This window comes from Myotis yumanensis, unplaced genomic scaffold (assembly GCF_028538775.1).
Source record: "Myotis yumanensis isolate MYYU_CA2020_CCGP unplaced genomic scaffold, mMyoYum1.0.hap1 SCAF_3, whole genome shotgun sequence".
Taxonomy (NCBI): domain Eukaryota; kingdom Metazoa; phylum Chordata; class Mammalia; order Chiroptera; family Vespertilionidae; genus Myotis; species Myotis yumanensis.
In genome coordinates this window covers 163,163,605-163,191,058 of record NW_027223754.1, presented here as the reverse complement: position 1 = coordinate 163,191,058, position 27,454 = coordinate 163,163,605, and the positions used below count along the sequence as shown (strand labels likewise).

At 56.5% G+C, this 27,454-nt stretch overlaps 1 protein-coding gene across 5 annotated transcripts; it reads left to right on the top strand.

The window, feature by feature from the left end:
• The first annotated feature begins 5,932 nt into the window (after positions 1 to 5,932).
• NR4A1 (nuclear receptor subfamily 4 group A member 1) lies at positions 5,933 to 27,273 on the top strand. Of its 5 annotated transcripts, none has more exons than XM_070410187.1 (10): positions 5,933 to 6,142; positions 6,445 to 6,616; positions 10,407 to 10,528; positions 12,523 to 12,626; positions 22,159 to 23,036; positions 23,838 to 23,967; positions 24,246 to 24,397; positions 24,726 to 24,928; positions 25,015 to 25,193; positions 26,458 to 27,273. In XM_070410187.1, exons 5-10 carry the CDS (start codon positions 22,161 to 22,163, stop codon positions 26,712 to 26,714), a joined length of 1,797 nt encoding a protein of 598 aa, XP_070266288.1. In that variant the 5' UTR covers positions 5,933 to 6,142; positions 6,445 to 6,616; positions 10,407 to 10,528; positions 12,523 to 12,626; positions 22,159 to 22,160; the 3' UTR covers positions 26,715 to 27,273. The 5 variants fall into 5 exon arrangements, with proteins under 5 accessions (XP_070266288.1, XP_070266290.1, XP_070266291.1 ...); XM_070410189.1 differs by having other exon boundaries at positions 6,445 to 6,621; XM_070410190.1 differs by lacking the exon at positions 12,523 to 12,626.
• The last annotated feature ends 181 nt before the right edge of the window (positions 27,274 to 27,454 follow it).

Here is a 27,454-nt window from a genome sequence, read left to right as displayed (position 1 = left end):
AAGATTAAAAAAATTAAATTACCTAACAATTAAATCCCCTCCCAGTCCTTCAGTGGAATAGGCACAGCCAGGGAGTTAGGGCCTGTTTACTCTATGGCTCTATGGCAGGTAAGATCCCCCATCCCCAGTTGGACATTTTACAGAAGAGCAATGGAAGGCAGACGAGTTGTCCGCCTTCCTGATGACATTCCCTGCTCCATGGACGATTGGATGGCCCCACACAGACACACGCTACTCTTCCTGGGCCTCAGATGTGGAGGCAGGATTTCCTTCCAATCTTCTGCAGCCGAACTCCCTGGAAGGGCCCGCCTGTGCCAAGGTTCTGCCCATGCCTTTGCCACTGTCCTTGTGTGTCTATGGGCCCCGGGCTTCTGAGCCCACAGTGCAGGCACAGGGGAGACGGGTTCAAAGGCACACAGAGAGCTAAGGGATACCCATCCCACTGCCCGATAAACCTGTAAGGGGAAGGACTTGGCCTCTCTCTGGCCTCCTGCCTGCCTCCAGGTCTCTCCAGGTGTTCCCCTGGGAGTTGTCACAAGTAACCAGAGCTGTTCCCGGTGGTGAGAGTTCAGGAGGATGGTGTTGCTTGGCAACTGGCACAGCACAAAAGATCCAGCTAATCCAGGCTGTCTGGGTTGGCCAAGCCCCACCACTTTAGGGCAGGAGCTGCTGGCCAGCAGCAATCCCCTAGAGTCAGATGCTTATAAACTTCTACCTCTTTCCACTTCAGCAAACCCCAAGTTCTAGCAAACCTCAAGGCTTGCACAAGGCGGGACCCTTTCTCTCTCTGCGCCTTCCTGTCTCTCACCCTTTTCATGAGCGCTCTTTTCACAGCCCAGTGAATAATCTGCAGGCCTCTCTGGGGGCCCCAACTCTGTTGCAAGCCATGAGAAATGGGGCAAATTACTTCACCTCTCTGAACCTCAGACTCCAATCTTTGAGGTCACATGGACCGGGATACAAATCCATGCTTTATTTCTCAGCTGTGTGATACCAGGCATGTTATTTAACCTCTTGGAGCCTCAGCTCCCTCAGTATAAACCTACCTTATAGGGCTGTTGAAAAAAAGATAAGAGGCAAAGCAAGGAAAACGTTTAGCCCAGTGGCTGGCACATGACCTGGCAGGATTTGGCCTGGCACCACTCTCTAGCCTTATGTTCCAACACCCCCTTAGTCACTGGCCACTACTCATTCGCCTATTCTGCTGTTGCATGAATCAAGCTCTTTCCCACCTCTGGGGCTTTCCAGTATACTGTTTCTTCTCCCCGCCCCCACCAGACAATTATTCTTCAGTTGAAAAATTATTTCCCTGGAGAAACATCCCTTATTCACCATCCCTCTTTTGAATGACAGCTCCACATTAAACATCTCGTTGGCATCCTGCATTTCGTTTTCTCTTTATGGCACTTAATACTTATTTAAATGCAAGAGGGTTTAACATTAGTCTCCCCTAGTGGGCTGTGAGTCTGGACAGGGGCTATGTCTGATATGTTCTTTGCTGTGTTCCCAGTGAGAGGGTTGGCCTAGTTGTTCTCCATAGTACATCCCAGCCCTAGCCGGTTTGGCTCAGTGGATAGAACGCCAACCTACAGACTGAAGGATCCCAGGTTCGATTCTGGTCAAGGGCACATGACCAGGTTGCAGGTTCAATCCCCAGTAGGAGGCGTGCAGGAGGCTCAGCCAATAAATGATCCTCTCTTATGGGTGTTTCTATCTCTCCCTTTCCCTTCCTCTTTGAAATCAATAAAAATATATTAAAAAACAAACAAAAAGTACGTTCCAGCTTCCTGTATCTCAAACCGGCTAGGGCTGGATCTCTTTATTTCTTATTTCTTGCGTCTCCTAAATTGACCTAAATAATTTTTGCACCACTTCTTTGGTTCACCTGAATCTCCCAAATGCGGCGTCTAACTGCAAAGGCAGCTCAGTTCATTACACTCCATTTCTTTCAGGACTGGCTGGACCAGATTTGGGTTGGCCAATCCCAAATCAGCCCCTTACGGATTTCGGGGACCCCTTTCTTTCCGCATCCCAGAGCGCTCCGTCCTCCCAGCGTCATCCATCAGCTAAAAGCAGACCCGAAGGAAGCGGGCGCTCCTGGCTTATTTGCATATCCTCGTGCTATTGGTTGGAAGGGCGACCAATGGTTTGCTCGGGTGTTTGCCCTGCGCCGGCTCAGCGCCGCCGGGTGATGTAATGGAAGACAGCCCCGCGCGCGGGCTCCCTCGGGTCAGCCTCGTGACGTAGAGGCTTTCCCGGCTCCAGCCCGCCCAGCCCGGCCTGGCGTGGGGCTGAGCAGCCGCCCCCGGGAACGTGGCGTGGGACACGGCCGAGGCCGAGGCCCCGGCGCTGCAGTGGGGCCCAGACCTTTCAGTTCCGGCCCGGCGTTCCGGTCCCGGCTCCCCCGGGAGGCCCGGCGCGCCAGATGGCATCTGGCGGCGTGGAGAGAAATCTGGAAGCAGACACCAGAAGATTACCAAACTCGACTCCTCTGGGAGTGGATTACCGGCCTCTCACATCGTAAATCACGCAGTTCTTTCACGTTTTGCATTTGTTTACAACGAGCGTGTTTGATTTTGTAATTAAGTAGTTACAGAGGGGTTCTGTTTGTTATTATTAAAGGGCCTGACTTGGATTTAGAGGAAATCTTGGCATTCATTACAGCCTGGTGACCTTGGCCACTTTTTCCAACTGGCCCTGGTGCCTTCCATGGCAACCAGGGAAGAGCAAATGTAGGGGCATTCAAAAAAGCCCTCCAGTCTCGCGGGGTCCCGTCTCCCCCTTCACACTGTGCTCCATGTCCTCTTCCTCCAGGAAGGCCTCTCAGATTAACCCTCCAGATCTCACCCCAATGCCAGCTCGAGGTCTCTGGGAGGCTGTCTCTTGGACCTTCTGGCAGTGGTTTCATAACTACTCTTGTGTCCTGCCTTCCATCAGATTAGGAACCAGCTTTCTGTAGCACAATCTTGTCCTTCTCCCTTAGGAATTTTCCATAATGTGGGACAGCACTGGCGAGGGCATCTGTTTCCCCCCCTCTAGTCCTAGCTCCTGAGCCATGCACATAGTTGACCTTTTCTTTCCTCAGTTTTCCTATCCACAATAGGGGCTGTGTGGTAGTTACTGGAATTTGTGTAGAAGGAGGAAGGGCTAAGGTATGAAGGAACAAGATGGTGGGTAGAAACTAGAGCACTGGTCTGGAAGTTAGAAGACTTGGGCTGTGGTTCTGTCATGGCCACTGACTAGCTGAGTGATTTGAGTCAAGGAGACCACAAGGGGGTTGAAAGGTACTGGACATTGTAATGCACTAGGATAGCAGTTCTCAACCTGTGGGTCGCGACCCCTTTGGAGGTCGAACGACCCCTTCACAGGGGTCGCCTAAGACCATCCTGCATATCAGATATTTACATGACGATTCATAACAGTAGCAACATTACAGTTATGAAGTAGCAACGAAAATAATTTTATGGTTGGGGTCACAACATGAGGAACTGTATTTAAAGGGCCAGAAGGTTGAGAACCACTGCACTAGGAGGTGACATTGCCCCCATCATCTGTGCAGCTCCTCAAGCCCCCAAATAAACATACCAGCTGGGCAAAGCCAGGTGAGTGCTTGCCTGTGCAGCTTACAGGTAAGTTCCCCAGCCTGCCTTCCCCCAGGTCTTGTATGGAAATGGCAGGTCTGCTGCTATGTGCCCGATTCCTTGCTCCATTCTTTATCTCTACCCTGTGAGATGGTTATGTTATCATCCTCATGTTTCCAATGAAGAAACTGAAGCCCAGGGAAGGTGAGTAACTTCCCTGAAGTTACCCAGTTGCTAATAGTAGAACCAGTTTGTCAATCTCAGGCCTCGTGAACCTGGGTGCTCCTACCACCTCACACTGTTGTCATGAGCCACCCCGGTATGTTTTAGCATGATATATTTTATGAAATATTTTATTTGATTATAAAACAGGAGAGTATATAATAAAGCCAAATTATACCAAAGTATTTATAGAAGGGAAAGACCTCTGTGGGCTGGAAGCCTTCATGGAAAAACTGGTAACTGAGCCTTTGAAAATTAAAAAAAAAAAATCCTTCCTGTCCAAATAAATGCATTTCTCCTACACAGGCAAAATATTTTTAAAACGTATTTCAAAAGTTAGATTTCTGGAAAAAGAAAAAGAAGAGGTGGAGGTAGTGGCTTCTTTAAAAAGTCCATCCGGAAGGAACTCCTGGGGTAGGAAGGCGAGGAGGGTGGCAGGGGAGGACAAAGCCAGCCCCATGGCTCTCCTCCTCGTGCCATTTTTGAAGCCTCAGTTTCTTTATCTCTGTTTTGGCCTAATCCTTGAATATGGAAGAGAAATGTAAAGGTCCTGAGAGGCGATTTTGAGATGAGCCAGAGACCCGTGGGATCATTATGAAGAATGAGAGAGAGGGGCTTCAGACTTGCAGCAGGAGTTTAGGACAGGTCCAGAAAAAAGGATTTCTGGGGGTTGGCAGGGGCTGGCGAGAGGCATGTGGCCCCTGGAATGAGGGCTGAGTGGAGATTCGGGACCTGTTTTGGAGAGTTTTGAATGCAGAAGAGATTCTCTGCTGCGTGGGACCTGCTGGGTGCTGGGGATTGGATGGTATGCTCATAAGTTAAGGTGGTTACCAAAACGAGCAGTCGCCGGTGGCTGGTGCCGCAGAGCACAGGACTGGGTCCTGCTGAATGGGTATTTCCCACTGGCCCTGCCTGCCCGGCAGGACAGGAGCAAACAGGGTCACCCCAACTCCTCCTGCCCCCAGCCCCACTGCTCCAGCCTTGACCTGGCCTCCCTGCACCAGCCACGGCAAAGTGGGCAAGTTGCTGGAGAAGGATTTGCTCAGAACAAGATGGTTCTCCCATTTCCAAATAGTGATCCACTCAGGTGGGAGAGAGAAACCTTACAAGCACTCCCACTGCCAGAAGGTTCTTACGGGGGAACCTGTGCTTGGAGACTATGGTCAGATGGGGGTACCACTCAGGGCTTCCTGCCCACTGGGGTGAACCTCTGGATGTTTCTTGCACTAGGTACTCCTGCCATTTGGGGAAGCCAGACTCCAAAAGGAGAGCAAGGAGGAGAATATGAGTGCCTACTGTGTACAAGTCACCTCCACCGCTGTTCAATTCTCCGAAAAACCAGAGAAGGTGGATCATATTAATATCCCCATTTTAAGGTGAGGAAACTGAGGCTCGGAGTGGCGAAGTGACTTGCCCTAGGCCATACAGTATTATGGGACAGATCAGTGCCTTGCCCCTGCCTTCACTCCCGCCTCGGGAATGCTTCTCTTTAGAAGAAATTTCACCCTCCCAAGAAGTCCTCTTCTCTACGTAAGCTGCCTTCTGGCCGACTGCCCTGGGTTTTGGGGCTTAACCACCCCCCTGGGCACCCTCCTAGCTGGGTTCGTTGCCTTTGGGTGGGCATGCCGGCCAAGCAATGCAGATGAGGGTGCCCAGGGCTCAGAGGGACAGTTCTTGGTCCTCTCAAGCCAGCCTAATTGCTGTGTGACTTTGGGCTGCTGCTAGGCCTCTCTGGGCCTCACTTTTTCCACCTCTTCCTCGGGGGAAGCCCCAGGTAAATTTATTTATAACTTAGCTTCACGTTTGCTGCTGTGGAAGGTGTTAGCAAGGCCACAGAACCCTCGCCTGAAAAACAGCAGCACCCCCAGGCCAGTTGCGGCGGGGCGGGTTATGTAACCGGGTGCTCAGCGCGTGTGTTGGGGATGGGGGGACGCGGGGCGGGGCGCTCGCGGCTATTCCGGGCGCCGCTATTTTTAGCCCCATTGATGAGGCTGCGTCGGCTGCCGCAGCCGGGATTCCGGAGACGTCAATGCGCGCGCGTCACGGTCCCTGCCCGCCCGCCGGGGGAGGCGCGCCCCGGGCTGGGACAGCGGCGCTGGCGGCCGCGGGGCGCGGGGGCGGGGGGCGCGGCCGAGGCCGGAACTGCAGGGTGGGGGGCTCCCTGGGGGCGGGGGGCGCGGCGGCTGCCGCGCGAGAAGGCGGCCGAGCTCGTGGGGGCCCCGCGCGGCGCCCGCGACCCCCGGGCATGGGCGCCCCTGCGGTGCGGCGCTCCCCGCAGCCGGTGGGTGTGCCAGCCCGGAAGGCGGGGGTGGAGAGGCGAGCGGAGCTCCCGAGGCCAGGTGAGGGGCCGGGTGGGCCGGGGCGCTGTGGTCCCGGGGTGACCCGGGAGGAAGGGGGTCTTGCAGATATACTGGGGTGAGCTGGGGCCACGCGGCGAGTCCTGCTTGGGAGCCGGGCAGCGTGCGGGGAGGGGGGGGGGGGGAGGCACCGGATTCCCAGCGGAACCTGCCAGCCCCGACTCAGCCCCCAAGTGCGGCGGCCAGCTCTCGCTCCCCGGCCCGCCAAGGGTGGGGTTTGGCCGGCGAGGGGCGCTGGAGGTGGCCAGGCCAGAGAAATTCCTTCCATTTCCCGCCTGCTGCAGGGAACGGGTTCCAGGAGTTCGGGAGCTCGGCTGCCAGGATGCCGCCGGGAGGGACCGGGATTGCCAGATGCAACTTCTTCGTGGGACCGAGTGGAGAAACCGAGGCTGGAGAGGGTCTCGTGGAGTCGGAAGCGGACCTGGGACTGGAAATGCCCCAGTGGTGGCCTTTACAGTGAAGTATTAATTTGGGTTTGGGGCTAGCATTAGGGGAATGCGGGGAAAACGAAGGCTGGGCAGGGATGGGTGGGTTCACAACATTTCTGCCCCGAGGGTGCTCATGGATTCGGGGGCTGACAGCCTGGACAGGGACCCTGGTGGTGGCCACAAGGCTTGCTTTGTCCTAGACCCACTCCCAGTGAATGGTTAGTTCAGGGACTTGGAGGAAGATTGAAAGGGCGGCCAGTTGTTTCTTTGCAGAGATCTAGAGCTGAGAGGAATGACAAGTGCCCAGTAGGATAAAATCAAGAATCCAAACGATGGCAATCCCTGCCGGACCAAGACTGACGAGATGAACGTGACTGATTATAAATGCTGAGACCTGTGCAGGAGTTAAGAAAATTAGGTCAGGAATCTGGGCCTAGAGCCTGGTTCAGAGGCCCAGCAACACAGGCCCTGGAGCTTCCCACTTGCTGTCTGGTGTTGGCTGTCAAACTGCTCTGCAATCAGAGACCTCTGTCCGCTAAACAGGCCCAAGGGGGAATGGAATGCCCCTCCCTGGGCTCCCTGGGTCCTGATCCCAGCTTTGCCTCTTCCTAGCTGTGTGCCTTAGCTCCCTCGTTGGTAAAATGTTCATAATAATCATCCCTTCCACCTAGTGTTGTGAGGCTGAAATGTGAACACATACATAAAGTGCTCAGTAATGTATCTGGCACATGGTGTTCCACATATATCAGCTGCTGTTGTTGATGTGTGTTAAAGTAATATGCCCATTTCTGGGTGGGAACATTGGCCAATGCAGAGCCTAGGAGCCACCAGGGCTGCAGAGGGTGGGTCTGTCCGTTGTGTCCTGTGCAAGGGGCAGTTGAGTTAAGAAAAGACCCAAATACTTCAGGAAAGAGAAGGGCGTTGCAGGTGGACCCAGGCACAGCAGAGACCCAGAGCTGAGGGCTCCTGGAGGCAGGGTTGTGATTCATCATAGTGTTGGCTACAGTGTCCTTCCCACCTCCTTCCAGGCGGCTGGCTGACCTCCTCCCAGCCCAGTCCCACTGCAGGCACGTGTGAGCCCTCCTCTCCCCGAACTCCACAAATACTCACTAGAGCACCTGATAGTGCTGAACTCTGTTTTATTTATTTTAATATATTTTTATTGATTTCAGAGAGGAAGGGGGGGAGGGGCGAGAGAGGGAGAGAGAGAGAGAGAGAGAGAGAGAGAGAGAAAGAGAGAGAGAAACATTAGTGATCAGAGAGAATCATTGATTTTCTGCCTCCTGCACACCCCTGACTGGGGATTGAGCCCGAAACTTGGGCATGTGCCCTGACCTGGAATCAAACCATGACCTCCTTGGTTCATAGGTTGATGCTCAACCACTGAGCCATGCCGGCCTGGCTGAACTCTGTTTTAGAGACTGAAGAATGCAGGGCTTGAGAGAGACAAGTGAACAGCATTAGTCCCATGGAGATAATAAAAGTAGGTTAAAGAGGTAGGATGAGGGTGGAGGCTCTGCAAGAAAATGGGAATGGGAACTGATGGATGAGGAGGAGATAGCTGTACAGACATCCCGGGCAATGCTTTCCTGGCAGAGGAACAGACTGCAAAGGCCCTGAGTGAGGAAAGAAAGCCCGTTTGGCTGGAGCACAGCTGGGTCCTTGAGGTCTGGCCTGATGCTCCCACCACTTTGGGCGGGTATCACTTTTTCTTCCTCCAAGCCCCCTCAGTCCTTGGTTTGCCCTCTGCACAGTGCTGGTTGTAACTGACCTTGATTCATCCCCCCATTGTAACCTCCTGTGGCCCAGGGATCTTGGTTTGTTCCTTCTTGGGTCTCCCACTGTTCATGGCTCACTGCTGGGCTCCCAGTAAATGTTTATGAAATGACTATGGAGGAGCGGATATTGATCTGGGATAGGAGATAGGATCGGGACCTTGCTCTGAGATGTTAGGAATCCCTTCCTAGGCACCGTTGGGCCCCTGACTCTGGCCCCTGTTCCCAGACACAGGCGGGCTGACCTGGGCACTCGGACTGGGCCTGACTGGTAGGAAGTGTTTGTACCTCCTGAGCCTTCCTCCTCAGCTGTGGGCTGGTAGGGAGGAAAGGGAGGGAGGGCCCTAGGGCCTGCCTGCAGACCTGTTTCTGGAGGATAGGAGACAATGATGTCATTCTGGGAAGCAGGTGTAGCATATGGGCTGGGGCAGGTTAGAAGCCTGATTTTGCCTTCTGTTTGGGGTTGGAAGCTCTCCAGATGTTCCAGACTGCCCTCCCCTCCTTCCCTATGGCCTTCACTCCATGCTCCCATTACACCCAGAGGAGCAAGGGGTGCTGGTAGCTCTGGAAGAGGAGTCTGTGTGCCCTGGGCCAGAGAAGCTCCCTTTGCCTGAGGACCCTGGGGCAGAAGTCAGGGGGGCGAGGAGTCCCATCACCCACCCTCTGGGGCCCTCTCCTTCTTACTTCCTCTGCCTCCATCATGGAAACATCTACTTCTCTTTTCCCAGGCCTCATCATGGCCTGCAGCGCAGCCTGATAACTGGAGAAGGCCAAGCCTTGGCTGGCCCTGCCCTCTGGGGCCCAGTTGAGAGAAGAGAGGGTTGAATAAGGGTGGGAACAGGAAAGGAGAGCTGTGGGGGTCTTGGGTGCATCGGCTAAAGGGGGCTCTGGCACCAGTGGGGTCAGTGGGAAGAGCTTGAAAAGGCTAGAGAGGTGGTGCACACAGTTGGCCCCAGAAGGAGGGGTCAGGAGATGCCCAGAGTGGCTTGGAACCAGGGTCTGAGGTCAGCTGTGATGTGTCCACATTGAATTTCTCTTCAAATTGATATCACGTATGTCTTTGGCACTGTTCTAAGTCTTTTACATATAGCTCGTTTTAAGCCAGATGATAACCCTATGGTTGTTAATTTTAGAGATGTCAACCACAGATTGTCATTTCTACAGATCAGGAACATGAGGCACAAAGAGGTTACGTAACTTGCCTTAGGTTACAAGTGATGAAGCCGGGATGCGAACCTCGGCAGCCTGAGATCTAGCATCCTGCTCTTAACTCCTCTACTCTAACCGGGGCCTTCCCCTTTTGGGACTGGCATCCCTTCACAGAATATTCCTTAGAGTCCTCATTGCTCTGGTTACAAGGCTGGGCTGCCTGGAGATGGGGTCACGGAGCCCCTGCCCTGAGGGCCTCTGAGGCTTTGGGGGCTACAGTGCAGCCTCTAGGGAGAGAAGGGTATTCTGCTCTGTCCTCACAACAGTTCTCTTTTCTCTGCTTACAAACGCCCTTTCATGCATAGCAGGGGGTCGAGAGCTGGACTGAGGCACCCTCACCCCGGAGAAGGGTGTAAAGCTGAGGGCTGGGTGCTGCCATGTGTCACCATGGCCTGGAGATGCCCCGGATGCTGTTAGCATCTCCTGGCCACAACCCCAAGAGCTATTTGCCTAGGGCAGTGGTCGGCAAACTCATCAGTCAACAGAGCCAGATATCAACAGTACAACGATTGAAATTTCTTTTGAGAGCCAAATTTTTTAAACTTAAACTATATAGGTAGGTAGTTGTTATTAACTTCATTAGGGTACTCCTAAGGCTTAGGAAGAGCCACACTCAAGGGGCCAAAGAGCCATATGTGGCTCGAGAGCCGCAGTTTGCCTACCACGGGCCTAGGGCATAGGCCCCACGCTCTGATGCCCAGCCTTGGGCTGGCTTGTCCTCCTGGTAGCCTGGGTCCTGCCCCTGTTCCCACAGCTGCATGTACTGGTTTGTGCTGTCTCCGGGGAATTCCCTGCTGGCTGGTTTCTTCTGTCACACTGACTCCCTCTCTGTAGGCCTCAACCATGGACAGAGACCAGCTCCAGCCCCTCCCTGGTGTCCGGCTCCTTTTGCCAGGCCCTGAAGATCCAGAGGATGGTTTGAGTATGGCCTGGGGTCTGTCCATCCATCCAGAGTGGTAAGTGCTCTGCTGTTGTTCTTTGTACACCCCTGGGGCCCCCCGAGCAGGTGGGGTTAGGGGGTAGAGGTGGGTGTGGAGCCGCCTGAAGTGGATGTGGTTTGGGGGATGGAGGGGGAAGCCCTGCAGAGGTGGTAGGCGAGGTGCTGCTCAGCATGGGGAGATCTGATTTTCAGTGTTGGGGGTACCATGGGGGTGGGGAAGGGGGAAGCCTCATTTTCTTAGCAGGATAGGTGGAGGGGGGCACTCTGGGCCCTGTGACATGGGGTGATGGTGGGGGTGGGGGTGACAGCTGCTCTCAAGGCAGCATGTGCCCCGTTCCAGGAAGCTGATGGGGTGGAGTTGGGTAGTTCAGGGCCAGGCTGGGAGTATAGTGGGGCAGACATGGGGGATGGGAAGCTGCTTGTTTCTAGGTGCAGGCACTGCACCAGGGGAGTGCGTGAAGGGAAGGCGGGGATGACCCCATTCCTCCCTGAAAGGTACTGACCGCCCCTGCCCACTATGGCTGCCCTGAAGGTCCTGTGAGGTCTGGTAGGGGGAGGTGCCTCTGTAAATGGAAGGATCTTGCTAACCAAGGACGGGGTGCGGCCCCAGCATTCATCCAGCATTCCTGAGGGGGAAATCTCAGTCTTGCAGACATGGCCAGAGGGATCCTTGGCCATTTAGCTCACCTCCTCTCCTTATGGACGAGGAGACTGATTACAGAGGGGAGAAGTGACTTTTCAAGGTCCTACGGTGAGGACATGTAGAGCCAAGCTTAGAATCCAGGCTCCTGGATTCCAGGCAAGCCCAGAGGCCTGATCTGCTGTGAGGACACACCTTCTTGTCTGAGCATGCTTCCAGAGAAGGCACAAGCCGATCTGCGGACGTGTGTGTGTGTGTGTGTGTGTGTGTGTGTGTGTGTGTGTGTAATCAGAATGGGATTTCACCAGCCCTTTCCCTGGGGACCTGAGATACTGGGATGGGGCCAAGGGCACCACAGTCCTGGTTACCGTGTTTACCTGTGGGAGCTGGAGTTCAACCTGGCCCCCTGGACAGGGATCCTGTGATTCCCCTTTTTCTTCTCTGGAACAGAGAACAGAGGGCCATCTCTGAGCAGCAGCCCCCCTCAGGCCTTGGGAGATGTCAGATGAAGCGGGAGCTGGCTCGGTATCTCCCCCAGCCCCCCAAAGCACGGTTGCCTCCTGGGGAGTTGGTGTTCAGGGTGCAGAGAGTCCCAGAGAGATGGCTGGGCTGGGGAGGGTGGGATGTCCAGTTCGAGCCTGGATGGAAAAGGGAAAGCCCTGGGAAGCAGGGCCTCCGTTTCCAGGGCTGCCCTGGTTGTGCACCTGGCCTCACGCTGGCAGCAAGCTCTGTGCCCCCAACTTCAGGCTGGGGACGGGAAGAGGCATTCCTGTAAGTGGGAGAGGCAGGTGTCCCTGGTCAGCCGGAGATCACGACTTGGGCAGCACGTGAGTGAAGAGGACAGCAGTGGGCCAGGGATCTTTCCCATCACTCTGTCCCCACCTCTTCCCTCGGCTCAAACCTGGCATCCTGAGCTCCCAGCCTTCCCTCTGGGTACATAGCAGCCCCCATGACAGGATTTCCTGTGTTCACCTCGTCGTCTGGGTGATGGGGTGAAACTCTCATGTCAGATATACTGCCAAGGCCACCCGAGGGGCTGCCAGCTGGGGCCCCGTGAGTGCGAGAGCTGCTGGTCTTGTGACGTGGACACCTGTCTGCCAGGCCTGGGCATGGGCCCAGGGTCACGCTCACACCGGGGCTCCCGTCAGTTGACTATTTTGGGCTCTTGCTGACCTGGGCCAAAGTCAGGCTTCAGCCAAGAGGGCCCTGAGGCAGCTCCCATGTCCCCAGAGGCCGCTCTGGTTTCTGCTATATAAACAGAGGAGGACATGCTGGCTTGGAGACAGCTCCACGTCCTGAGCCTGCTCAGCTGGTGCACAGCCTCCCCTGGGCAGGACAAGCTGACTGGGCAGTCACGTCTCTTCCCTCAGGGCTCCCCGAGGCCGCCGGGAAGAGCCCCCAGCCGGGCCTGGGATTCTCCTCCCTCGGTGCAGCTGCCCACGATGAGTCAAAGCAGATTGTGAGGAGGAAACTGGTGAGTCTTAGGAATGGGGAAACTGAGGCACAAGAGCTGGGCTATTTGGATCTTTTTCCATTGAGACTGTCTGCTTTGTGGTTCCTTTAGCCTCGAGAGGAGTCGGGGAGGAGGAGGGAGCAAGGGTGGCCTATGTCCAGAGGAATGAGAGTAAGGCAGTGGTTCTCAACCTGTGGGTCGCGACCCCCTTGGCAGTCGAACGACCCTTTCACAGGGGTCGCCTAAGACCATCCTGCATATCAGATATTTACATGACGATTCATAACAGTAGCAACATTACAGTTATGAAGTAGCAACGAAAATAATTATATGGTTGGGTCACAACATGAGGAACTGTATTTAAAGGGCCAGAAGGTTGAGAACCACTGGAGTAAGGGCTTGACTGCAGTTGGATGATGGGAGTTGGACCTGGGGACACTTGGTGGTTGAGAACTGGGAGACGCGATGCCATCTTTCTCCTTCCTCAGAGCTCTCCAACAGGGTCCCGAGCCTCCTCTCTGTCGCCCAGGTCTGGACAAGGCACTGGTGTGCTCAGGTGGGGAGGGGCACTGGAGTGAGCCGGTGTCCACCCGGGTACTTCAGCATTGGTTCTTGAGTAGGGTCCCTGGATCCCCAGCTGGCTGGGACTGGGAGGCAGACCCCTGGGCTTGGCTTCCCCGAGCCCCCACGTCTGCCCCACTCTCCTTGCCCAGCTTCCCAGCTGGTTTGGGTGCCCGAGATGCAGAGCTGGAGTGAGGTCTGGCAGGTCCGCCAGCCAGCTTGCCACAAACATGCTCCCCAGGCCCCCGGCCAGCGGCTTCGGCCCGGCCTGGAATAAGTGGCAGCTCCTTACGTGGGAGGCTCTTGTGCTCTCATTCTCAGTGCTTAAAAAAAACAAAACCTTTTCCCTTTCTGAACGTGAGTCTCTAAACGAATCCAGAGCTTGTGACTAAAAATACTTTAACAATAGGAAAATGCATCAGTCTTTCCGGCTGGGGCTCATTATCAGAGGGTTTTTTATTTTGGAATTTGAAGTTTTGCCCAAGGTGGCTGGGTGGAGACCCTGGGCAGGGGCAGGAGAATTCGGTGGGTGTTGATGTTCTGCAGGCCGAGGGGAGACCCTCCCAGGGAGGAGGAGGGGATGGCTGGTCCGGAGCTGAGCAGATGGAGGGGCATAGAAGGGGTTTGAGGAAGGTGCAAATGAGGTGTGGGCTGTCCTTCCCCAAAGGAACTCCGTGATCCTGTCTGCGTTTCCCAGCTCTGGCTGTTCTTACTGAAGTCTAATCTTATTCCTCTGTGCTGTATGTTAATTCCATCTGGCCTGAGAGGGAAGTGGGGTTGAGAAATCACTGGACTGAAAATGACCTCTATGGAGAGAGGCCTGCCCTCCTTAATTAGCTAGCTTTCTTTAGAGTATTGAGCACTTGCTGCATACAGAGTCTGGAATTTTCTGGTGCTGGGTGGAGCCATGTCTCTGGGCACACTCTCATTTCCTTTCACTCAAGCCCTGCTTTTCTCTGGTTCTTAAAGAAGGGGGTGCTGGCTCCCCAGTTAGCTGAGGACCCTGGTGTCTGTGTCCTTTTCCTGTGACCCAGGATCCTGCTGCAGGTCCCTAGAGTCCCTGTTCCCAGATGGTGCTCCACTTCACTGTTGAACCTCCCCCAGCCCTGCCCAGTTAGCGGAGTGAATTCTCACAGCCCCGGGACTTGTGATGCTGTGGGCATCGGAGAGATGAGGAAACAGTCTCGCAGAGGGCCAGGGACTGGTCGCACACCAGGTTTGCTGGCTCCCGGTCACACATGCCTCTGAGAGCTCCTCTGCCTTTTGCCCCGGCCAGGGGCCGGGGTGAGAGGTGGGGGGCAGTGGCTAACCTGCCCACGTCCTTGGGAGCTTGTTTTCAGGGAGATAACATATGTCCGTGGGAAGCCCCCTGGGACAGTAGGCAGTGTGTCCCCACCCCCAGCACAAATCCCCCTGCCCACTGTCAGGGCAGGAAGAGGAAGTGGCCAGGTCAGGGCAGGCAGAGGTCCTGGGGCTGAGGCGGGGAAGGTCCCCTGGCCACTTCTCAGAGAGAGGAGGCAAAGCTCACTCCCTCTGCCCACCCTGGGGTGGGTGTGGAGGCCTGTGGGTGGGGATGGTTTTGGTGAAAGTGGGGCAAGTTCCTGCCCTCTGCACAGCAGTGGGGGGGCAGCCTGAGGTCAGGGGCCAGCGTGGGAAAGGGGCTGTGCAGTTCCACTTCCTCCATCCTCTATTCACTCAACTCCACGCCCTCCCTCTGGGCTGGGAACATTGGCTACCCATTGGGGACGGCCCTGGGCTACTACTATTGAGGATGCATGAGGGGGTCCCCCTGCCAAGTTGGGGGAGACAGGGCCTTGCTCTCATGTTCACACATTGGAGGGGGAGGGGTGTGGCTGAACACACGGTAAGTCCCCCTAAGATGTGACTAGGAGGGGCAAGGGCCCAGTGAGTTGTTCAGAAAACATACTGTGTGTGCGAGGACCCCTCTCTAATGTCAGATCTCATGGCCTCTCCCAACTGTAGTTGTGTTCTGAGTATGTAGCATTAGAACAAGTACATAATGAGAAACAGCGCTGTTTCTCGGTGATTTCAGAAACACACACTTGAATGAGTAAATTCCAGCGGCATCTCTACCATTTACATAAAGATATTACTTTCATTGAGGCGTGACTGTTTTTTAGTTACACTTTTACTTTTGAAAGTATAATATATAGACCACAAAGCATGCAAATGGTAGGTGTAATATTTTAAGAGTATAGTTTCGTGACTTTTCCAGAGTGGGTGGCCATGTCCAGATTGTGAATCAGAAGGTTTCCAGTCCCTCCAAAGACCCCCTCCTGGCACCACTGTTTTCGATTTACAGATGCTTGTGTGTACCTGGTTCTGTGGTGCCCTTATAAGAATCAAGGGGGCACTGGGTCCAGCACAAAACTGAGAGGGGACCTGAGTTTGAGTCCTGCTCCCAAGCCTCCATCTCTTCATTTATAAAATGTGGGTCAGAATTCTCCTGGAAGGCTGAGGAGAGGGTTCGTGGAAAAATCCATGCAAAGTGCCCTGGGCTGACCCTTGATCAGTATTCCCCATGCCCCCAACCCCCAGTGAGGAGGTGCTTATTATTAAGTGAGGCTGACCCAGGGGGTGGCACATGAGCTGTCTTAGGGGATCAGCAGGGTTAGAATAGAAGGAAGAGGAGCCATGTGCCCAGGTGGTGGTGGGAAGGTTTAACCCAAGGTCCTTATATGGGGGCAGTGGGGAGGGGAGGAGAGTTATGAGGACAGATTGGTGGGCTGGGCCTGCAGTGGGAGCCTGACATGGTTGGCTGTCTTATCTCCAATATGACATCTTCCATCCCTGCCCTTCCTGTGTTATCGTGGCCCTTCCTTACCTTCTGGTTCTCCCCTCTAGTTTTGGATACATCTCTCATCATTACCTGTCCCCCCCGACCCCCCACCAGAGCTGTTTCGCTCTTGAAGGCTAGACGTCTTGAAAGGGGGAGGGTCCCTTAGGAGTCTCTGGGCAGCCTGGTACCAGCTTATGGTCTAGGTCTCCCAGAGTCTGCATCAAATATGCTTTTCCCCACAGTCCTACCTTAGCCAGATGCCACTTCCTCCAGAGCCCCGGTCCACCTCCTCTGGAGGCCATCTGGCCAGCAGGGATGAGCCCAGGGGTGCCCAGTGCGTGGCCCTGGCAGTGTTCCCACAGAGGGACTCTACCTTTGTCTTCTATTTTCAGAGTGTAATGTGTTTAGACCTCCCGGCACCGCTCCCCTCCTACAAGCATGTCCAGGTGCCAGATGCAGCTGCCTCCTCTCCCCTCTGCCTTTGGAGCAGCAATACTGCAGCCTCCAAACCTGCCGCAGCCAGGGAAGGTGGGGCCTGGGCTGCGGACACAGATCTGGAGGCTCGGGCTGAGATGTGGAGATTTAGGCCAGGGCCCTGGACAGCTCCTCAACACACACGAGTTCCCTGGGGCTCCTGGGCGGGCCTCCCCACGGGAGAGCAGGGAAATGGAAAGCGGGCGGGAGGAAAGGCAGGTGCTAGGGCTCAAGGCTGGCCCAGTTCTCAAAGAACTGTTAAGGCTGGGCTTGAGCTCACGCAGCTAATACACCTGTTTGGCTAATGGGGGTGGAGGGAAGAACGCTGATCTGGCGAATCATCTTTTGCTGACATGTTAAAATTATTTTTATTTTTTGAGGAAGGCTCTGTTGGTTGGAAGGAAGCGTCCCAGGGCGGGCTGGGGGGGACTGGGCGGCAAGCCCAGTTTCATCAGCCCAGACTGGCTGCATGGGCCTGAGCAGGGTGCAGATCCTCTGGGAGCCCTTGAGTCCTAATCTGCAAAATGGGAGCACATGAATGATGTTAGTGGTCAAGCCTTTTTTTTTTTTTTTTTTTAAAGCTGAATCCTTTTTTGTTTTTTCCTCCTAAGCAAAATCTTATGCAAAGGCCCAGGACAAAGAAAAATTTTGGCTTAAGTGGTGTGGAGATCCTGGCTGGTCCCATTGGCATTACCCTGCCCATGCTTCACCTTTACCCAGCTGGCCTTGAAGGGTCTCTGGAAGCTGGTTTGGGAGAAGCCAGAGCTCTCTGAAGGCTGGTCCGCACGGAGATTGTGCTGTAATAGGGGCGTTCTGGCAGGTCCTAACCACATCACCGAATGAGATTGGTATTACGTGAAGACTGCTCCATCCGGGTGGACAGTGGGGTTTGGGAAGTGGAGACAAGCTGGTCAAGGGGTGGTTTTAGTTTTCTTAATGAGTGCGGGTAAGGAAAAGCGGAGGCCACTGGCCTCACTCAGCTGGGCTGCTGCTGCTTCCTTCAGGTACCACTGAGGCATGGCTGTGGCTGGCAGTAGGAACTGGGGATCCAAGAGATGTTCCAAAATAGGATTTCAGGAAAAAATGAAAAGTTGCATGTAGGGCATCAGGAGCAGAGATGGGGTGATGGCTAGTACACAGATGACAAGCACTGCTTGGAACAGATGAAGTTTGAGGTGCTGGCTGGACCTTTGAGTGGACAGAAGTGGGGGCTGGAGACAAAGGTGTGGGGAACCTGAGATGGAGGTGAGGATGGATGTGAGAAGCAGAAAGTGCCTCAAGGGTAGAGGGGATTGCTGTAGGGGGCCCAGATGAGGTGAGAGTGGGGTCCAGTGGTGTAGGCTCAGTGGAAGCAGAAACTTCATGTTGACTTGCAGGGGAGAAGGGGGCTGGCTGGGGCCCCAGTGTGTGTGTGTGTGTGTGTGTGTGTGTGTGTGTGTGTGTTCTCCTTATGAATATTAGCCCTTCCTCTCTTTCCTAGCAGGTAAGGGCTCCCCAGATGAGGAGCAGAATGGGGGTGGAGGGGTGATAGCCAGACCAGGGAAGGTTCCAGGTGGCTGCAGCCTGGTCTGTGCCCTGATGTAGCCCTGATACAGGGCGGGTCAGAGCTTTTCACAGGTGTTGGAGGTGAGGTGGGAGTGTGGGTAATCCCTTATTCGAGACAGGGGAAGGCGAGAAAAGATCCCCTAGATATGCAGTCAGTGGGGATCACCCCCGTGGGCCACCACCTTTCTGTGTGACCTTGAACAAGTGCCATATTTCTGAGTTTATTTATAAAATGGGGAAGAGTCTGCACAAATTCGAAAAAATTTCTCAGGCCCAGCCCAATTCTGAAATTCGGTAATTTCCCACCAGAGTTCACTCAACCTGGAAGGGACTGTGGAGGGGACTGGTGAGAAACGAAGTTCAGCGGGCGGGGTAGAGCCCATTGGTCCATCTTCCGCCTGGCAAAACCCCTACCCTCCGGAAGGTATTTTGCATAGGAAATTGGGGGGAGGGAATACGGCTCTTACTGATCGTTGGGGCCACCTCTCAGCCCCAGACCCCGCTGGGGAGACTGCAGGGGGAGACCGGTCAAGTGCACGGGGCTGCGGTGGGGGCGCAGGTGCTTCAGGTGTGTGCCTGGGTTGCCCGCCCCAACCCCAGGCCCCCAGGAAGGACCTGGGAGGGTGCCAGGCGGAGCGGGCCCAGGAAGCGGGCCCAGGGAGCCGGAGGGAGCGGGAGCAGCTGGAGGGTGAGGAGATCCTCGTCGGGGAAGCCCTGCGGCCGCGGCTCCAGAGCGCCCTCTCCTTGGGTTCTGGCCCTCCAGCCGGTTATTTCGGACCTGGGGACCCCGGGCCGGGCCCTGGGTGTCGCGGGGGAGCCTCGGGAGTCCACGAGTTGCTATTTTTAGCCGGCGCGGCGGGCGCGAGGGGACTATTTATAGATCAAACAGTCCGCGCTCCCTGCGTCAATGGAACCCCTCGTGCGTCACCCGCGCAGACATTCCAGGCCCCCCTCTTGCTCCGCCCCCTCGGGCTCCCCGGCCCGCGCCGCCTCCCGCCGGAACCGCACCGCCCCCCGCGCCCTTGTATGGCCAGGGCTAGCCGGCCGTGCGTCAGAGGCGCCCCCGCCCCTCCCCGTGCGTCACGGAGCGCTTAAGAGGAGGGTCTGCTCCGCCGGGGAGCCCCAGCGGTGGCGGCTGCGAAAGTTAGGGGAGTGTGCAGGACGGCAGGAGCGCACTCGGCGTCAGACATCGACTCGGGGTGCTGGTCCCGGGCTGGGGAAGCAGGAGCCGGCCGGGTAGGTACCCCCGCGGGGAGCGTGCAGCTCATCAGAGCTCTCTGTCTTGTTTTTTCGGGGTGTTGCATGAAGGAGATGGGTGTACGCGCGGGTAGAAAGGATGTTGTAGGGTCATCATGCCGGAGGACGGGTGTAGGGTGCAGCCCTGAAGTTGTCGGGGAGCAGTTGGAACGGAGCAAGGACCCAGCTTGGACTAGAGTCAGCTTGCTGCGGGGGTAATGTCTGTGCAAGGTGGAAGCCTCAGGGGGTTAGGGTTGGCGCCAGGAGTCGGGACTTGTCCAGTAGGAAGCTGTCCGTAGCTCAGTCCCCCAGGGTGCTCCACTGGGCACACAGCGCCCTGGATGAGGTGCTGATGGGGTTCTCAGTACAGTGGGGGGAAAGGTACGGAGAGCTTCAGCTGCTGGGATCCGCTGGATTTCCAAAGGGGTCTCCTTCCTCCCAGCATGTCAGCCCCCTCCCCATGCTCCTAGTCGTTTTCTTAACACTTAAGAGGCTGCGGCTGAGCTTGCAGGATACAGCCTGAAGTTTCTGCCCAAACTATGTTAGCAGACCTCTGGGTTGCCCAAGGAAATGGCCAGCATCGGTGGCTGAACAGGGGAGGGGGTGCGTTGCATCATGGAATAAGAAAGTCTTCCTGGGGCAGGAGCAGGGTCTCTGGAAGAACAAGGAAACTTGTTTTAGCTGTAGCTTGGATCGTGTGTGTGTGTGTGTGTGTGTGTGTGTGTGTGTGTGTGTGTTTGTGAGAGAGAGAGAGAGAGAGAGGAAGAGAGAGAGAGAGAGAGAGAGAGAGAGAGAGAGAGAGGTGGAAACCCTGGTCCTTGGGGATCCTGGATGTCAGTTACTAATGTTGGAGTCTCTGGTGTGGTACTATCTGGAGGATACTCCAGTCCTTCTACCCCCAGAGTCACTGTTGGATCAGACAGGTAGGGTGCAGCCTGAGGCTGGTTCAGCATAACAGGTGCAAGCCACATTGTTGCCAGGACCTGCCTGAAGCCGGATTCGCCCCCTCCCTCCTTCAACCCCGCCCCTTCCTCCTCCCTGTGCGACTTTGCTGTCGTCTCCACCCCCATGTGGGTCCGTATCTTGTGCCATTAAGTACCTGCATGGGGGTGTGGGTATAGGTTGGTGGGGGTTGATCCGGATGTGGGACGTCCAAGTGGAGAAACAGGATTTGAATAAAGCTGGAACGCCCAGCCCTTCGTGGCTGCTGCCTCTCCTCCGCCCCAAACCCATCCCTGCCCGCGCTTTCCCAGTGCAGGCAGACGTGGCCACCTTATCTCTCACAGGTGCTGTGTGCTCTGGACAGGTGCTGCTGGGTGGGTGGGGCCAGAGCTTCCTGGGCTCTGCTGTCTGGGTTGCTTGGGGGAGTGTTAGGTCAGGGTGGTGCTCCCCTCTCTAGGGCCCGTGGAGGTGGGAGAAAGGCTAGAGCCCGAGACTCTTTGGGTTCTTTGCCCCTTCCTGCCTCCCCCCTTGATTATGGTGCTCTGTTCCAGCTCTCTTTCTTACCCAGCGTCCCTCCCTGGCTGGTGAGGCCACAGCTGTGCAGACCCCAGGCGTGGAGGGATGGGAAACTTCTCTGTTAATGACCAGTCTGGGAGCTTACGGAGCCCCCTGAGTGATGCTTCTCTGCTCCTCAGGATTGGGGCGGGGGCGTAACCCCATTGTCTGAGCGTCTGAAGTTCTCAGAGCACAGACACCTTTTCATGGAGGGACCCAGGCAGGCCAGGAAGTCTTCTCCCAGCAAGCCCCTCTCCCTGCATAGCCACTGCCCGTCTCCTGGTGGACTCAGAGAGCTCTCTTATAAAAAGTACAGAGAAAAATGCTTGGGGGTAGCAGAGAAATTCCCCTTAGGGACTGTCCATTCTCCTGGTCGTCCAAGGGGCTGTTCTCTGCTCCCTCCTGCCTCCCCCCAGCCTCTCTTCAGCATATGGGCTTTAAAGGTCTGGAGCCAGGTTACCCAATCCCCTGGGGAGCTGGGGACGGGGTGAGGAGCCCTGGGCTCTCTTCCTCTTTGCCTCTGAGAGCATCCCAGGCAAGTGCAGAGTGGGTACCCATCCCCAGATGGCAGGACCGGAGTGCACGTGGGATCTGCAGCCTTTGCTCAGTATGCAGTGTGGGGGCAGGGATACGAGACAGGTTCATTGGTGCTTAGGCCTCTTTCTGAGGCAGTGGGGCCTTCACTCCCAGCTCCTCTTCCATTTGCAGGATGTCCTTCCCAGGTACTGGGGGTGGGAGGGTGGGGAGGAAGTTATGCAGAGGCTAGGTGGTGCCTGGGAATATTCCCAGAAGTGCCAGATTGGAGAAACAGCATATCTGTTCCTGGGGACTGGGTAAGGCCTGGCCTGGCTGCTTCTCCCACCCACCCTTCTCCCAGCCCCCACCCATGCCTTACCCGGCGAGGGAGGGCAGGGCACTGGAGGAACACAGCTTCCCCCTGTTCTAACAGAGAAATTCTGGCTGGATGCCTTCCCCAGGGCTCCCAGGCTGACTGGGTGTGGCAGGCCTTCCGACCGAGACCACTCTCGCTGGGCCTTTGCTCAGGGGCTTTTTGTGACAAGGAGGTGGAGACGGTGCTGTGGCCGGGGGCCAGGATTCCTGGGTTCTAGGGTTGACTGTGGCTCTAACACCTCAGGGTCTCATGTCTATCTTTTTTTTTTTTTAAATATATTTTATTGATTTCCTACGGAGAGGAAGGGAGAGGGACAGAGAGTTAGCAACATCGATGAGAGAGGAACATCGATCAGCTGCCTCCTGCACACCTCCAACTGGGGATGTGCCTGCAACCCAGGTACATGCCCTTGGCCGGAATCGAACCTGGGACCTTTCAGTCCGCAGGCCGACGCTCTATCCACTGAGCCAAACCGGTCAGGGCTCATGTCTATCTTTAGAGTCAGGCTTCTCTCACGGACTCCCCTCCTTGGTGTCTTCCCTCTCCAGAGATGCCCTGTATCCAAGCCCAATATGGGACACCAGCACCAAGCCCAGGACCCCGTGACCACCTGGCAAGTGACCCTTTGACCCCCGAGTTCAGCAAGCCCACCATGGACCTGGCCAGCCCCGAGGCGGCTCCCACTGCGCCCACGGCCCTGCCCAGCTTCAGCACCTTCATGGACGGCTACACGGGGGAGTTTGACACGTTCCTCTACCAGCTGCCGGGAACAGCCCAGCCATCCTCCTCAGCCTCCTCCTCGGCCTCCTCCACATCCTCGTCCTCAGCCACCTCCCCTGCCTCTGCTTCCTTCAAGTTCGAGGACTTCCAGGTGTACGGCTGCTACCCCGGCACCCTGAGCGGCCCGCTGGATGAGACCCTGTCCTCCAGCGGCTCTGACTACTATGGCAGTCCCTGCTCAGCCCCGTCACCACCCACGCCCGGCCTTCAGCCACCCCAGCTCTCTCCTTGGGACGGCTCCTTTGGCCCCTTCTCACCCAACCAGACTTACGAAGGCCTGCGGGCATGGACAGAGCAGCTGCCCAAGGCTCCTGGGCCCCCCCAGCCGCCGGCCTTCTTTTCCTTCAGCCCCCCCACCGGCCCCGGCCCCAGCCTGGCCCAGAGCCCCCTGAAGCTGTTCCCCTCGCAGGCCACCCACCAGCTGGTGGAGGGAGAGAGCTATTCCATGCCGACGGCTTTCCCAGGCCTGGCGCCCACTTCTCCACACCTCGAGGGCCCGGGGATGCTGAGTGCGCCCGTGACCTCGGCCAAGTCCCGGAGTGGGGCCCCGGCCGGAAGCGAGGGCCGCTGTGCCGTGTGTGGGGACAATGCTTCGTGCCAGCATTACGGTGTCCGCACCTGTGAGGGCTGCAAAGGCTTCTTCAAGGTACTGGGCCGCCCGGGGTGTGGCTTTTCATGAGGAGTGGGGACAGGCTGGTCTCTCACCCCAGTGGGTCTGTGGGTTCTCCCAACTAGTCCTGCTTTTCAGAAAAGGTCCCCAGGAAATGGCAGGGGGCTGGGACCTTTCGTGTCTTAGGGCGCACACTGCCGGTGGGACCGCAGTGTGATGGAGAGAGGGGTGAGATACGGGCAGAGGGTGTGGGCTGCAGGGGCACCCAAGAGGGTATGTGCTCATGGCCAGCCTCTGGTTTCCCTCTGCCCATCCCCCACGAATCCAGGCCCTGGTGGGAAGGGGGCCCCAGGCGCTCGTGTTCCTGGCAGGAGATGAAAGGATCTGGGAAGAGGGCTTGGTGCTTGAGGGCTGGGGGTGGACTTGGGAACAGGCTGTGTGTTTGTCCCAGCACTGGGTGCCTGCTTAGCTTCCCGTCACCACCCCCCCTCCGCCCCTCCGCGGCCCTCTCTTGTCTGCCTCAAGGAAGGGACAGGCGGATGCAGGCACATAAGACGTGCAGGTGTCTGGGCTGCCAGGGAGCCCCTCGCCCCTCGCCCCTCGCCTGGTGTCCCTGGGGTCTTCCTCCTGATGTAGAAGCCTCCCCCAGTGTCCCCAAGACTTTCTTTCTCCCCCCACCCTTCCACCTCTCCCTCCCCTGCCACCCAAATGTTAGAAAAATAGCTGTGAACAGAGAGTGCTTTTGTCTAGGATGGCAGCAGGATCTGGACAGTCCCCTCCCCTGGCTCCCCCTCCCCACACGCTCTGACAGCCTGTTCCGTGTTGTCCCCCCTCCAGCGCACAGTGCAGAAAAATGCCAAGTACATCTGCCTGGCTAACAAGGACTGCCCTGTGGACAAGAGGCGGCGAAACCGCTGCCAGTTCTGCCGCTTCCAGAAGTGCCTGGCTGTGGGCATGGTGAAGGAAGGTGGGTGGTGGGACATGCCAAGGGACGAGGTGGGCCTGATGGGTGTGGCAGGCAGAGGCCCCGGCATTCGTCCTGGTGGGCCGCGGGGGAGGGCACGCCTGGACCATATTTCTACCCCACCTCTGGTCCACCTGCCTTGCTTATCGGGGCGGTCCCTGTTGGGTCCCCTGGTCTCAGGGGCTCTGGGGCCTTGGTCTTCCCAGCATTGTACGCGTCTTGGGCCGAGAGGCCCTCCAGGGTCTCTTCCTCCCTTCCTCACCCCTGCCATTTCTTTGCAGTTGTCCGGACAGACAGCCTGAAGGGGCGACGGGGGCGGCTCCCTTCAAAGCCCAGGCAGCCCCCAGATGCCTCCCCTGCCAGTCTCCTGACTTCCCTGGTCCGGGCGCACCTGGACTCAGGGCCCAACACAGCCAAGCTGGACTACTCCAAGGTGAGCCCCCAGCCCACATCCAGTGCCTGCGTGCAGGTTACAAAAGGCCCCTCTTCAGTTGTTGGACAAATTGAAAAAAGAGCAGCCCCTGTGGCTGACCAGATGGAAAAATGTACCCCCTTGGGTGGGTGGCCAGTTAGAAAAATGTGCTCCTCCCAGCAGCCTCTGCCATGGGTGACTGTGTAAGAATCGGGAGGCATGAGGTGGGCGGCATCTCAGTTCCTCTCTCACAGCCGAGATCTGGCCTCTGATGCATGAGGTGGCTGTACATGGTGGCCCTGGCCCAGGGCCCGATGTGGCGTGCTGACCCCTCTGAACCGCCCCCTAGTTCCAGGAGCTGGTGCTGCCCCACTTTGGGAAGGAAGATGCCAGGGACGTGCAGCAGTTCTACGACCTGCTCTCGGGGTCCCTGGAGGTCATCCGCAAGTGGGCCGAGAAGATCCCGGGCTTTGCGGAGCTGTGCACAGGTGACCAGGACCTGCTGCTGGAGTCGGCCTTCCTGGAGCTCTTCATCCTCCGCCTGGCCTACCGGTGAGCTGCCTGCTGTCTGCCCGGCCCCTCCCCGGCTGCCCTGCCTGGGAGCCCCCCTGACCACCACCCGCATCCCCGCCCTCCAGGTCTAAGCCAGGCGACGGGAAGCTCATCTTCTGCTCCGGCCTCGTGCTGCACCGGCTGCAGTGCGCCCGGGGCTTCGGCGACTGGATCGACAGCATTCTGGCCTTCTCCCGGTCCCTGCACAGCTTGGCTGTTGATGTCCCCGCCTTTGCGTGCCTCTCCGCGCTTGTCCTCATCACAGGTGAGTGGCCAGTCCTGGGGGCTGGGGAGGGCTGGAGAGCCCTGGGTGGGTTGGCGTCTGGCACTTCCCAGGCTGCCATACTGTGGAGCGGGGGTGGGATGTAGAGAGGGGCAAGCATCTGCGGGTCGGAGAGCAGCACTGCGTTGGGAGGCAGAGCTGGGGCTGGGGCCCAGCTGCGTGTGACTGCGAAGCCCAGGCCCGTCTGTGAATGACCCCAAGCCACCCAAGATCCAGACTGTGTAGGTGTTGTATGTGGCCTAGGGTTGTGATTTATTTTTAAAGTCTGAACTGAATTAGGTTGCATAACTGCCCAAATGATAAATTGTCACAAACTAAGCACACCCATGGGACCAGCATGACCAGTCCCCCAAAAGCCCTCCTTGTGCCCCCAGACCCCCAAGGGTAACTCCATCCTGACCTCTGACAGTACAGGCTCCCTGGGCCTCGTGGGTGGTTTGTGTAAATATAATTATGCAGGACGGGCTCTGGGTGTTAAATGCGGAGGTTTTCAGACCTCACTGTTTTATTACTTACTATTTATTTATTTTTGTTCATCCTCACCCAAGGACATTTTTTTCCATTGATTTTTAGAGAGAGTAAAAGGGAGGGAGGTGAGAGAGAGAAGCATCGATGTGAGAGAGACACATCCATTGGTTGTCTCCCACATGTGCCCCGACCAGGGCTGGGGATCCAACCTGCAGCCCAGGAACATGTCCTTGACCAGGAATTGAACCCGTGACCCTTCAGTGAATGGGCCAACACTGTAACCACTGAGCCACACCAGCCAAGGTTATGCTTTACTTTTTAAAGCACCAGAATCTGCCCCCATCCCATTTGCACTTAAATTTCACAGGGGACCCAGCAGAATCTGAGGCCCCCTGTGGGTTTGAGGCCAGCTTTCCCTGGAGGTGGCCTCTAGGGCACCGCTGCTCAGCTCCAGGGCTTCTTGGAACAGTTTGGGGAAAAACACTGGCCTAGTCAGAAAACTTGGCTAGGATTTCCTTTTTTGTGTGTGTGACCTTGGGCAAGTCATTTAACCTCTCTGGGCCTCAGTTTCTCCCCCGGGAAGATGAGGATAATGAGTGTTCCCGCCTTCCTAGTCTTCTGATGAGGCTCAGAAGTGGCTTCGTGTGTGCGGACATGCTTTTGCAAAGTGCTGGAGGAGTATGAGGGACGGTTCGTGGCAGCGGTTTTGGAGGCCTGGAGGAGGCCAGGTCTTGGAGGGGTGCAGTCCAGGGTGGCTAATCCTGTACCCTCCTCACAGACCGGCACGGGCTGCAGGAGCCTCGGCGGGTGGAGGAGCTGCAGAACCGCATCGCCAGCTGCCTGAAGGAGCACATCTCGGCTGTGGCGGGCGAGCCCCAGCCGGCTGGCTGCCTGTCCCGCCTGCTGGGCAAGCTGCCCGAGCTGCGGACCCTGTGCACCCAAGGCCTGCAGCGCATCTTCTACCTCAAGCTGGAGGACTTGGTGCCCCCTCCGCCCATCGTCGACAAGATCTTTATGGAGACGCTGCCCTTCTGACCCCAGCCTAGGGACACGTGTGCACCGTGTGCGCACACTCCTACGCCGCCCCACGTGCCTTGAGCCCATGGACCTTGGATCCCCCGGAGCACCGCCCCCCACCGGGGCTGGAGCTGCAGACTGACTGGCCTCCTCGCCTGCTCGGGGAGCTCACCCCCTGGAAGAGGGGGGTGCATTCGTGGGGGAGACCCCTTCTATTTGTCTTACCCCCCATCCCAGCCCTGGCCTTCATGTTTTTGTAAGATAAACCATTTTTAACACACACTGCTGTGCTGTAAATAAGCCAAATGCTGCTGTAAATACAGGAAGGAAGAGGTTGAGGTTGGGGGGAGGGTGAGAGGGAGGGATGGGACCCACCAGCCTGGGCAAGCCTTTCCCAGTCTCTTCCTGCTGACTCTCTCTTGCCACCTCCTTCCACATGTACATAAACTCACTCGAGGAGGAAGACAAATGACAGATTCTGACATTTATATTTGTGTATTTTCCTGGATTTATAGTATGTGACTTTTCTGATTAATATATTTAATATATTGAATAAAAAATAGACATGTAGCTGAAACTAGGGTCCTGTCTATTTCTGACACCTGCCCCCCCCCCCCCCCCATAATCCCATAAGAGACAGGTGACTGGATAAATCTTGGATATTACCAACCTGACTTAACAGGCCTCAGTTTGCTCTTTTGTAAAAGGTGACTAATAATGGCATCTGCTTCCGAGGGTGGTTCTGCAGAAGCACTGAG